This window comes from Mytilus californianus, unplaced genomic scaffold (genome assembly GCF_021869535.1).
Source record: "Mytilus californianus isolate M0D057914Y unplaced genomic scaffold, xbMytCali1.0.p SCAF_4, whole genome shotgun sequence".
NCBI lineage: Eukaryota > Metazoa > Mollusca > Bivalvia > Mytilida > Mytilidae > Mytilus > Mytilus californianus.
The window spans coordinates 61,590,004-61,604,160 of NW_026262690.1; the positions used below are offsets into that span (position 1 = coordinate 61,590,004).

Here is a 14,157-nt window from a genome sequence, read left to right on the forward strand (position 1 = left end):
ATTACATGTATCTTGAAAACTGCTATAGATAGAGAAAACTTGACGGGGACACAAATGTTTCAAAATGTTGAGATTTACCTACATTGTACTGTCCATTTCAGTCAGTTCTGTCAGAAGTTGTCTTTAAGGACTTATTATTTTAATTTGACGAATTTTACCATCTTTTTAGCCCAAAGGGCCCCATTTGAGCTTATGCCATCACTTGGCGTCCATCATCTGTCGTCTATGTACCGGTAAACTATTTCGAGAATCTTCTTCTCTGAAACTACTGGGCCAAATACCTTCAAACTTTAATTGAATGTTCCTTAGGGTATTTAGTTTATAAATCATATCCGAAGTTTTGATCCATCAACAAACATAGACGCTGTGGCTAAAAATAGAACTTAGGGGTCAAATGCAGTTTTTGGCTTATATCTCAAAAACTAAAGCATTTAGAGCAAATATGACATGGGGTAGAAATTTTCAATAGGTCAAGATCTATCAGACGAACTGAACAACCCATTGTTGGGTTGCTGCCACTAAATTTTAAGGAAATTTTGCAGTTTTTATACGACCGCAAAATTTTTTTTTTTGTTCATATAATGCTATGATGATGTCGCCGTCCGAAGACCCATTTGGTTTTCGGACAATAACTTTAGTTATAGTGTATGGATCTCTATGAAATTTTACAAGAAGGTTCAATACCACAACAGGAAGGTTGGGATTGATTTTGGGGATTATGGTACGAACAGTTCAGGAATTATGGACCCAACAGGGGCCAAAAACAAGCTTTTTTGTAGTTTCCAGACAATAACTTGTGTGTAAGTGTATGGATCTCTCTGAAATTGTACCGGGAAGGCTAGGATTGAGTATGGGGGTAATTGCCCCAACATGCAGGAATTAGGGGCAAAAAACAAACATTTTTCTAGTTTCCAGACAATAACTTGTGTTTAAGTGGATGGATATCTCTAAAATTGTACTACAAGGTTCCATACCACAAAGGGAAGGCGGGGATTGAGTTTGGGGGTAATAACTCCAAGGGGGGGGGTTCCATTTTTTTGGGGGTTCATATTTTTTTTCTTCAAAATTTTTGAAATTTCAAATTTTTTGAAAAGTTTCAAGAACAAATCTTCAATTGCACATATACAGTATTGCACAATAGATTTTTAAGATCTTTGACCACATTTATTTTGTGTCTGAACCTATATTATGTCAAGAATTTGATCACAATCCAAATTTAGACAGTATCAAGCTTGAATATTGTGTCCAAACTTGCCCCAACTGTACAGGGTTCAACCTCTGTCGTCATATCAGGCTGCTCTCAGCGAAGCATTTTATTGGTTATTATTTTGAATATTATTGAAGATAAATACTAAAAAACTGTAAACAGCAAAAATGTTAAGCAAAGTAAGATCTACAAAAAAGTTAATGTGACCAAAATTGCCAATTGACCCCTTAAGGAGTGATTGCCCTTTAAAGATGATTTTACACAATTTGTTCATCATGTTTGCTAATATTTAAAAATCTTCTCCTCTGAAACTACTGGGCCAAATACTTCCAAACGTTAACTGAATGTTTCTTAGGGTATCTAGTTTATGAATTGTATCCATCAACAAACATGGCCGCCATGGCTAAAAATAGAACATAGGGGTCAAATGCAGTTTTTATATTACCGCAAAAAATTTTGTGGTCGTAAATTGGTATCACGTCGTCAGCGTCGTCCGAAGACATTTGGTTTCCGGACAATAACTTTAGTATAAGTAAATAGAAATCTATGAAATTTAAACACAAGGTTTATAACCACAAAAGGAAGGTTGGGATTGATTTTGGGGGTTATGGTCCTAACAGTTTAGGAATTAGGGGCCAAAAAAGGGCCCAAATAAGCATTTTTCTAGTTTCCAGACAATAACTTGTGGAACGGTGTATGAATCTCTCTGAAATTATACCACAAGTTTCCATACCACAAAGGGATGGTTAGGATTGACTTTGGGGGGTTATGGCTCAAACCGTTTAGGAATTACCGTCTTTTGGTATGCATAGTGCGCATTTGTGTATTGTGCGCACCGCACCCCCTTTATGGTCCAAGAAACTTGAGAAAAAAAGTTTCTTCTTCGTATAATACACATAGACATTTTCAGAAAAGTCACAGCTCCAAAATCGGTAAAATGTTGCTTGAGCGTGATTTTTTTTCTGCAAGGAATTAATGAGAAGTCATGATTAATATCATGGAAAGAATTTATTGTAGCTGAAGAAAGAATTTTAATAGTTATCTTCTTTTTATAACCCACAAGTTAATGTTTGTCGTTTGTTGGCAAACAGGAAGTCTAAACTGGAAGTTTTTTAAATGGTCACCGATGACGGTGAATTCCATACGGAATATGTAATTAATACGGAATTGTATTATCTTGTATTATTTAATTTCATGTTATGAATTAGTGCTGAAATAAATTGTTAAAATCTCATAATTTTTATTTGTTGTTTGTTGGTTTATCTTTTCAAAACGAGCGTGGTTTATTCAATTTTCATACACTTATCTTCTACTCTCCATGATGAACACATACAAAACAGTAAGTTATGACCACAAGAAACACAGAGCCTAAATTAACCGACAACAAAAGCTTCATGGTGTCTTTAATAAGACATGGCAAACTTCCGGATTGCAAACAGATGGACACATTTACACGATAAACGAACGTAACTACAGAGATATAAAATATATTTTATTTGAATAAAAATGACATATCAAGTACAATAAGATACATATTACAAATATAACATGTAAAACATAATAAAAGTCGAGGAATTAGCGAAAAATTCCGTACTCTTTACTTCACCTGTTTTTTTTCTTTGTCGGGAGTTCAGACCTGAAAAAAGGCTAAGAAAATGTTTGTAGGCATGTATAATAAGCACACCTCTTACAAGAAACATGACCCAGGGTATAAATGTGCGCACTATACATACCAAAAGACGGTAGTGGCAAAAAAGGGGGAAAACAAAGGTTTCCTGGTTAATGGACAATTTAAAAGCAGTGTAAGGGAGGTAATCCAAACACATTTAAAGTACAATGTTGTTTATGTTTTGATTACCTCCCTTACACTGCTTTTAATTTATGTATAAAGAATTCTTGTATTGTCTTGATGTGATTAGCTGATCATGCTGATTAACCATGCATTTGGAGTTTGGATATTGGACCATGATAGGTAAAAGTCCAATTTCAAATTTTTAAGTTCTTGACCACATTCTTTCTGTGTCAGAAACCTATTCTGTGTCAAATATTTAATCACAATCCAAATTCATGTAGTGTCCATATTTGCCCAACTGTTCAGGGTTAGACCCAGGGCTCACACTACTTCAAAATCATTGGGAGAAGTGACTTCTCTTTTTGAAACTGGTAGGGAGAAGTGGTCAGATTTGAAAGAGAAGTGCTCGTTCGCTCCTCAATGTTTGGTTTTTACTATAATATAAAGGGCCATATGTAACCTATTTCTATTTTTATACGCCTGTTTACGGGACGTATTATGGTATACCTCTGTCCGTCAGGCGTCAACATGTCGGACATAACTCAAAACACTTTTACCAATTTGCATAAAACTTTGGTGAATTGTTTATATCTATTGACGTGAGCTCCCTTTTGTTTTTTATAAATTTTAGATTTTACGTTTCCGAGTTATGGGGTTTTATTCATTAAAAAAAGGGGGATTTTCCAGTTTTCGGAAAATAACTCAAGAATGCTTTCACCAACTTGCAAGAAATTTTGTTTAATTGTTTATATCTATTGACATGAGCTCCCTTGAGATTTTTATAAATTTTAGATTTTACGTTTCCAAATTACGGGGTTTTATTCATAAAAAAAGGGTGATTTTCCAGTTTTCGGACAATAACTCAAAAATGCTTTCAGCAGTTCTCATGAAACTTTGATGAATTGTTGATATCTATTGATGTAAGCTCCCTTTAGAATTTTATAAATTTTAGATTTTACATTTCCGAGTTATGGGGTTTTATTCATTAAAAAAGGGGGATTTTCCAGTTTTCAGACAATAACTCAAAAATGCTTTCAGCAATTCTTATGAAACTTTGGTGAATTGTTTATATCTATTGATGAAAGCTCCCTTCAGAGTTTTATAAATTTTATTTGTTTATAGTCTGACACCAGATTTACTAAGTATTGTGCAACAGCATAGTGTATTAAATTGCAAAACAGCAAGAAATCTTTAATTGAATATGAATTCAATTCATATAACCAATTTTTCAAGTTCTTTGACTACATTTATTCAGAAACCTATAATATGTCAAATATTTAATTACAATCCAAATTTAGACCTGTATCAAGCTTGAATATTGTGTCCATTTTTGCCCAAACTGTTCAGGGTTGGACCTCTGTGGGCGTATCCAGCTGCGCTCAGTGAAACAGTTTATTATATACATGTAGGTGTTCAATTCATACAATTAAAGTAACAGTTGTTTTAGTTTATGTCCTTAATAGTCATTTATAGTTGCACAGTTATATTAGTCCTCTTGTCAGAATCTACCAACTAAATATCTAGCACTAAAAAAAACTTTTTTTCTATCAAAAAGGAAAAGAAAGTATCATATATCAATTAAAATGCAATTAAAAGACTATTCTGTTTATCATGTTAATAAAATTCATTGTTTCTCATTATAAAAGATATATAAATTAAACGAAGTAATGCAACTTTAATCAATAAATTGAAACAATGTATTTACATGAAAATATATACATTTAGCAAGGAGATCTAACCAAAAGTCGTAATTTTCACTTTTGGGATCATTATTCTTTTGTCAGCTGTTCAATTCAGGCGTCTGTAGTTATTACCGTAAGAATACGGATTTCGTTCATAGCTGGTCCGCTTCTGATGAATCCTGCCTCCGATCGCAGTGATCGGGAAGGACGTGCGCCTTGCGCCAATTGCGCTTATCGACCAGAAATGGCGCATAGAGTGACAAATGTAAGCGCCCGCGTGGCACATGATATTTTTCACTTCGTTTTGAAACGTTGAGATATCGTCAAATGGATTTCCGATCGTATTTCGTGCCGCCATGTGTGAGTACACAACTGTGTAGTGCTTAGTAGTTACTCCAATGATAGGAGCACCTATATATTTTTGGTACGTCTCGGGTGTTTTCCTAGGGTAATAATAGCAACATGCGGTATGACTGATGACCTAAAAAACGTAATTAACCATCATTCATGATATAATTTTTTATAAACAACTTTAAATTTGTGAAAATTGGCTAGTACAGGCGAGAATTCTTCTCTAATTATAATCTTTTAAGTAAGCTTGCTATTATTTCGATTGAAAAACCCAAAAGCCTTTTTATGAATAGCATAGTATTTGTCTCCATAAAAGGGGCTTAACTGCTCTTGTCATTTTTTTTGGTCTTTGGCTCGTTTTGACATTTTGTAAACATGCCTTCAGCGAATTGTCGTTGTGTCTTATCAATTAACGTTGCTCTCTACTGTTATTCTTGTCATCGTGATGAAGCAATAATAATACAAGTGCGGAGGAAATGCCTGAAACTTCCTCTAATACGGAACGTCTGGAATAAGTATGGTATCGACGAAGACCCAAATTTAATGTAAAAAAAACATGAACATGAACAAGGGAACAGTACCAGTTTTAACATTGTAAATAAAGGTTATCGTAAATATTTCCCGGTTTGGAAGAAGTTATTGTATATTCATTGAAATTGAAATTACAAAATCACAGGAACAATATCCATGATATTAATTAGAATCATACTTGTAAGTACAGTGAAATAAACACTTTTTTAATTTTTGTTTTTATTGTAAACGAATGGCCCACTCATTTGACAACATGGCCCATTAATTCTAAAAATGGCCCATTGAATTTATTTTTGGGGGGCCCTGGGCCCATAGAGAAAAAATCCTTCCAGATCACTGGATCGGCGGTTTGTATAAATATTTCTATGGCGGACGAAGAAAATTTATGAAAACAAACAATGTTTGACAAGCGATTTGGAAGAGAATATGACGCTTTTAATGCAATAAATGGATCAAACATTAACTAAAGGCAATTTTGATCTCTTTCTAAAGAAGTAACAAACTTATTTTGCTGAAAATCAGAATGTTTTGATATACGATCTCAAGTAACAAGTACCGAAAGTGAAAGATAATACTTCATAAAAGTTTGAAAATTATAACATTCAAGCAATCTGTAAAGTCAATACTTTAACATCTTTTCTAAAGAAATAAATCGTTTATATCTTTGAATTTCTTCACTTTTAAATGAAAAATATGCTGTTTCATTGACTTGGTAAAAATGGGAAATCGTTGATGACTAAAGCGATTGCAAGCGACTATTGTGAACACCAGGGCGACTAGATATCGCTTTTGACGGTCGAACAAAGAGAAGTGACGGACGGGAAAGCGGCTTTGTCGCCCCAGTCACCTGCTAGCGTGAGTCCTGGTTAGACCTTAAGAAAATAGGGAGAAGCTTTACAGTTTAAATGATATAGCATGCAAATCAAATCAGATATTGTAATTAAGATTGACACCTAAATTCAATGGGTAGGCGGAGTATAACTGTCTGTTTACTATATACAAAGGTTTGATTGGTCAATGAATATCAAAATTGTTTCCAGTTAGGCACTTGAAATATAAACAGAAGCATGGGCTAAAAGCGGTACAGGAAAGGTAAAGTTAACCAATTTTAAAATGGATTAAAAACGTAAAGCATGAGCAGTTTTAATGTCATATTTTGATTCAAACTATAATGTTGACATGAAATGTTATTTCTTGTTACTGCTAATTATCTGAAATTTTGCACTTTAAACAACTGTTTATATTCTACAAGAAAAAAATAACTTCAGATCACTTTGTTGAAAACTGTTTGAGAAATCAGTGGCTCGCAATGCTCTAAGGGTCAATGCAGTAGTAGTAATAAAGGGAATCTGACCATCAATATTATAATGGCACTCTTCGACCATTACAATAATTGTATATTTACTAGCTATTATTTAAAATAAAAATAGTAACACATTTATTTAAAACTCATTCTCTTATTTGCTTAGTGCATTAAGATTTGACAATAATGCAATAAGAAATGAAACCATATTCCTGTCACATTATTAATTATTTGATATGCAAGTTTCCATCTAGAAAATTAATGGTTCACAATTCCCATTTAAACTTTTATGGCGATCAAATTCTTTAAATATTTTGACGAGAAAGAAATAAAATCTATATTATTTCGTCATTACGATCCAAAAAGAAGTGAGAAATCCAAAACCAGTAAAACTTTAAAAATTATTTGCCTACAGCAGTTTATATTTTTTTGGGGGTTGTGGCGTGTTGCATTTTAATGAGCAGAAAGATGAAGGAGAAACAGTGAACAATTCAAATTTATTTTTTATGATTCTACAAAAGAAGCAAAAAAAAAAACTAAATGAAACACCACACACAAATTAAACAAAATAATCCATGCTCATGCAGTAATATCTCTTATATCTTTACGTGTTAATTGTATTGATAATTTAAAAAAATTAAAAGTATTTATATTAACATGATGACAGAGACATATAAGCCTTTGGCTGTTGTCTGCTCTATGGTCGGGTTGCTGTCTCTTTGACACATTCCCCATTTCCATTCTCAATTTTATTTTTATATGTATCTGATGATGATAAATGATCAAATTTCATCTTCCAATATGAAGAATAAAGCAATTGTGTGCAAAAAACTTTTCATTATCATATCAAATAAAAACAATCATATACCATCAAATCTTGCTTTACTGTTATAATTGTATTATTATTAATTAGTTTTCAAAATTGGTTCACATTTAGCTAACTATTCTTTTTTCTGTATACCCTTTAGGTTCCTGACTGGAAACAATATAATATCCTTTGTCCAATCAAATCTTTTTATATAGTAAACAGACTGTTACTCCGCCTACCCATTGAATTTGGGTGTCAATCTTGATAACAATGTCTGAGCAAACAACCAAACAAAGTTTGCAAGCAAGGCATTTAAACTCTTGATTTGCATGCTATATTATTATACGACCGCAAAAAATTTTTTATGGCCGTATATTGGTATGACGTTGGTGTCGTCGTCCTCGTCGTCCGAAGACACATTAGATTTCGCACTCTAACTTTAGTTTAAGTGAATGGATCTCAATGAAATTTAACCATAAGGTTCAATACCACAAAAGGAAGGTGGGGATTGATTTTGGGGGTTATGGTACCCACATTTAAGGAATAAGGGGCCAAAAATAAGTATTTTTGTAACTTCCAGACATAACTTATGTGTAAGTGTATGGATCTCTCTGACATTGTACCACAAGGTTCCATATCACAAAGGGAATGCTGGGATTGATTTTGGGGGTAATTGCCTCCAAATTTTAGGAATTAGGGGGCCAAAAAGGGGCAAAAAACAAGCATTTGTCTAGTTTCATGACAATAACTTGTGTGTAAGTGTATGGATCTCTCCGACATTGTATCACAAGGTTCCATATCACAAAGGGAATGCTGGGATTGATTTTGGGGGTAATTGCCTCTAAATTTTAGGAATTAGGGGCCAAAAAGGGGCAAAAAACAAGCATTTTTCTAGTTTCATGACAATAACTTGTGTGTAAGTGTATGGATCTTTATGAAATTATACTACAAGGTTCCATATCTCAAAGGGAAAGCTGGAATAAAGTTTGGGGGTAATTGCCCAAAAAGTTTAGGAATAAGGGGCCAAAAATAAACATTTTTCTAGTTTCCAGACAAGAACTTGTGTTCAAATGTATGGATCTCTCTGAAATTGTACTGCAAGGTAACATACCACAAATGGAAGGCTGGGATTGATTTTGGGGGTAATTCCCTCAAAATTTTAGTAATGAGGGGCCATAAAAGGGCAAAAAAAACAAGCATTTTTCTAGTTTCAGGACAATAACTTGTGTGTAAGTGTATGGATCTTTATGAAATTGTACTGCAAGGTTCCATATCACAAAGGGAAAGCTGGGTTTGAATTTGGGGGTAATTGCTCTAAAAGTTTAGGAATTTGGGGCCAAAAAGGGGCCAAAAAACAAGCATTTTTCTGGTTTCCAGACAATAACTTGTGTACAAGTGTATGGATCTCTCTGAAATTGTACTGCAAGGTACATGTACCATACCACAAAGGGAAAGCTGGGATTGAGTTTGGGGGTGATGAATCATAAGGGGGTTCAAAAAATTGGGGGGGGTTTCCTTTTTTTCTTTAAAATTTTCCATTTTAAATTGGTTATTTCTGATTTATATATAAAAGCAAATAATAATGATATGGTTTGAATAGGTAAATTAAAAAATTTTAAGTTCTTAGACCACTTTCATTCTGTGTGAGAAACCTATGCTGTGTCAAATATTTAATTACAATCCAAATTCAGTGCTGTATCAAGCTTGAATGTTGTGTCCATACTTGCCCCAACTGTTCAGGGTTCGACCTCTGCGGTCATATCAAGCTGTGCCCCAGCGGAGCATTTTATTTTAACTGTTAACAGAAAAAAAATTATAAGCAATTCGAGATCAACATAAAAGAGATTTTTGTCATGAATTCTATTCTAGTCCTCAATGTTGGAGATCTAGAGTGTTCATTGTTGACGATTCACATAGACATAGGTGAGCAACACAGGCTCTTTAGAGTCTTCAGTTCATTTTCTTAACCGCTACATGTATACTCATTTGTACCTTTTATTGACCAACTATACCCATGTAGCACAAATGATAGTTTTATTCCCCTAAACCCTCAATTTTTGGATACATGCTTCCACTTTGAAAATGTTGTCATGTGACTGCATTATTTTATACCGCTTTGAAATTTTGTTTGGTTTTATGTATATGATCATTGTGAGAGTCATATGTTAAAAGGAGGCAATTTGCGGTTTTCATCTTATCTGGCATGGGGTGTGGGTTGGTCAGTGAATAAAAGTACATATTCCTGGAGATTAACAAACAGGATGGAGCATGAATGACCGCATGATTTATTTACATGACAATAAATGTATTTAGATTTCAAGTCAGAAACTTACCACCATAAGTCTGACTGCAATTTCCATGTTTTCTATGTAGACCTAGCTCTGTTGTCCTACAGCCTAAAGATGTATCTTATTAAACCTCGGTCTGTCTGATTCTTTAGTCTTAAGCATCTTTCCCTTGTGGTCATTTGTCTACCTGTTGTAACTTGTAAATTGCTAAGACATCTTCAGAAGATTACCAACTTTTAAGTGATGTCTTTATTGTCTTGTGGGAAAATAGACAAAAATACTGATGTGCAAATAATTAGTATGTTTATTTTTTATTTTGTTAGGAATGGTCATTTGATGACTCATAGAGAAAAGAAACCTTATGAATGTACAGTAGATAATTGCACAAAGAGTTATTGTGATGCAAGGTCACTGCGACGTCACCTAGAAAATCACCACAACCAAACTCCAGAGCAAATACACGGAGCTATTGCTTTGGTAGCTTCCAATGCTGCTGCTGTTATTGCTGCTGCTGCGGCTACGAACTCTGCTCAGAATAAGGCAGCCCAGGTCAATGTTTCCACTACTGCAAACACTGTTCCCATTATGGCTAGTTCTATAGTATCTAATGAGAGCTCTCAGGGCAGTGACATCAAACCATTATCATTCAGCAGTGGTAACTCTACACCAGTTACTAGTCCTGTATATGGTGATCAGCCATCATTTCCTATAGATCAATCTCCAGCAGGCAGCATGGAAAACCAGGTATTATAGTACTTTTTGCAAATTCTTTAAACTGAAAATTTAGGAGTTTCGATGTAGCTATCTATATATGTACCTTTTAGTCTTGTATGCAGACTTGAAAACGACTTATGCAAAACATTGTCAGGACAACTTAGTACTAGTACTTTGCAAGCATACTTTTGATGAAAATGATTTTTATAGACTTCACTGTAATAAAATCTGGATGCCAGCAGGGTTATAAGTGTTATTTTCATATTAATGACTTGGGGTCACATGCTGAATGCTTAATTTGTATAAATAATAAAATGTATGAAATTGAAACAGAACAACAAATTTTGTCCTTTTTCTCAGATCAAAAGTACCTGTTTTCTACTTTTGAACTTCAGGGAAACAGTTTTCCTTTAAATGCAATTAAAGCTGTTATCCTAATGCTAGCAATTTAAAGGTTTGGTTGGCTTGCCTGCTTTGTTTGTATAAATGTTTGCTCAAGCATTGTAATTAAGATTGACATCTGCAATCAATAGATAGGCGGGGCTTCAGCTTGTATACATTATTGATACTTAAATGTTATTGGGTGTTATGTATACTGTAAACAAGCTGAAGTCCTGCCTATCTATTATTTGCAGATGTCAATCTTAATTACAATGCTTGAGCAAACATTTATACCAACAAAGCAAGCAAGCCAACCAAACTTTTAAATTGCTAGTATTAGGATAACAGCTTTAAAGGTATGTTGATTTTTTCAGCACAAACAAGGATAATGTATTGTGACAAGAAATGACTTTCCCTTTATTTAAACTTTAAACAAAATAGCTATGAATGCTTGAAATTTGTAGAATTTGAAGTCATGAAACGAGTTTCTGGGGATGATAATTGTAAGGAAATTATAGGCCCAATGCATGTCTATATAGCTTTGAACCCATGTGTATGTTTTCTTCATTGATTACCAATCCACAATGTATAATGGATAAAAAAAGGTATTGTTGATCGATAACTTTGACTGCTAATTAATTTCAGGTTTTGGTGCCAAAATTTAGGGATCATAACCTTGATAAACAATGAACACAGAATCATGGAGCATGTGAAAAATAAATAAGATACTAGAGCAATGTTTATTATGCCCCCGACGTAGCGGAGGGGGCATTAAGTTTTACCCTTGTCCGTCTGTACGTACGTATGTACGTACGTCCCAAAATTGGTTTCCGTTCTCTAACTTTAGTTTGCCTCAACCAAATGTTATGAAACTTATACACAATGCTTATTACCACAAAACACAGATCAAGTTTGAATTTTGGTGGCGTCACTTTTACCGTTCTAGAGTTATGTCCCTTTACAAATGGAAAAAATGCTGAATTTTTCATTTCCAATCTCTAACTTAAGTTTGCCTCAACAAAATGTTATGAAACTTATACACAATGCTTATTACCACAAAACACAGATCAAGTTTGAATTTTGGTGGCGTAACTTTAACCATTCTAGAGTTAAGGCCCTTTTAGAAAAGGAAAAATTGCAAAATTGTATTTCTTCTAAATATCAAGTAATTTTATTAAAATTGGAGCTATCTTCTTTTGTCCATGATTATAGTTGAATCAACTACAATCAATGCTTTATACAATGCAATGTTTAATTTTGACTTCCACTGATAAAACACAGATCAAGTTTAATTTGGGTAGTGTCACTTTAATCATTATTGAGTTATGCCCCTTTATAAATCGAAAGATTGCAAAATTTTTAGTTTCCATTCTGTAACTTAAGTTTGCCCCAACCAAACATTATGAAACCTATACACAATATTCATTACCACAAAACTAAGATCAAGTACAAATTTTTTGTTTCCATTTTCTAACTTTAGTTTGCCTCAACCAAATGTTATGAAACTCATACACAATGCTTATTACTACATAATACAGATTAAGTACATAATTTGATGGCAACACTTTTACCATTCTTGAGTTATGTCCCTTTATAAACATAAAAATTGCTGAATTTTATGTTCCATTCTCTAACTTTAGTTTGTCTCAACCAAATGTTATAAAACTTATACACAACCGTTCTAGAGTTATGCGTGTTTACAAATAGAAAAATTGCTGAATTTTTAGTTTCTATTCTCTACTTTAGTTAGCCTCAACCAAATGTTATGAGACTTACACACAATGTTAATATAATTTACCACAAAACTCAGATCAAGTTCAAATTTGGGTAGCATCACTTTTACCGTTCTTCAGTTATGTCCCTTTATAACTATATCATATGCAAGCGGGGGCATCATCTGTGTCCACATGTGGACACTATCCACATTTATTTTCCATGTTTTCCAATTTGTTGATTAAGCATTTTCATAACCTGATAACAGTTGTTAAATAATTTGATGTATTGGGGAACTGGAAGACAATAATTCAATAGCAGTACATTTCTGGAGATTTGGATAAAATAAAGGATTTTCTTTCAAAAGAAAATCTCTGTTTTTATAGTTAAACTATATTTATAACATATTCATTTGTTTTGTTAATTTTGAAGGATCATAAGACTTTAAGATAGAAAGAAATAGGGCTATGAATTGGTGGTTTTATACCTATGTAATAAGTTAGTAACTTGAATCTCATTATTAAGCACAATGGTCATAATATCGATGGTTGCATTGACTTAGTAAGCTCGTGTTGATTTTGACAATTTTTATACGACCACAAAAAAATTTTGCGGTCGTATATTGGTATGACGTTGACATTGGCGTCGTCGTCGTTGTTGTCATTGTCGTCCAAAGACACATTGGTTTTCGCATTCTAACTTTAGTTTAAGTGAATGGATCTCTATGAAATTTTACCATAAGGTTCAATACCACAAAAGGAAGGTTGGGATTGATTTTGGGGGTTATGGTACCAACAGTTAAGGAATTAGGGGCCAAAAAGGGGCCAAAAATAAGCATTTTTGTAACTTCCAGACATAACTTATGTGTTAGTGTATGGATCTCTCTGACATTGTACCACAAGGTTTCATATCACAAAGGGAATGCTGGGATTGATTTTGGGGGTAATTGCCTCAAAATTTTAGGAATTAGGGGCCAAAAAAGAGGCAAAAAACAAGCATTTTTCTAGTTTCATGACAATAACTTGTGTGTAAGTGTATGGATCTTTCTGAAATTGTACTACAAGGTTCCATATCACAAAGGGAATGCTGGAATTGAGTTTGGGGGTAATTGCCCAAAACGTTTAGGAATAAGGGGCCAAAATAAGCATTTTTCTAGTTTCCAGACAATAACTTGTGTTCAAGTGTATGGATCTCTCTGAAATTGTACTGCAAGGTAACATACCACAAAGGGAAGGCTGGGATTGATTTTGGGGGTAATTGCCTCAAAATTTTAGGAATTAGGGGCCAAAAAGGGGCAAAAAAACAAGCATTTTTCTAGTTTCAGGACAATAACTTGTGTGTAAGTGTATGGATCTTTATGAAATTGTACTACAAGGTTCCATATCAC

General features: G+C 33.7%; 1 protein-coding gene across 4 annotated transcripts in view; it reads left to right on the plus strand.

Annotated features, from left to right (window-relative positions):
* LOC127698551 (uncharacterized) overlaps positions 1-14,157 on the plus strand; it is a 57,217-nt gene that overhangs the window by 7,681 nt on the left and 35,379 nt on the right. For all 4 annotated transcript variants that reach the window (XM_052202036.1, XM_052202037.1, XM_052202038.1 and 1 more), the window contains exon 4: positions 10,286-10,706. In XM_052202036.1, the coding sequence (XP_052057996.1) occupies positions 10,286-10,706 (421 nt within the window). The remainder of the gene's footprint in view (positions 1-10,285; positions 10,707-14,157) is intronic.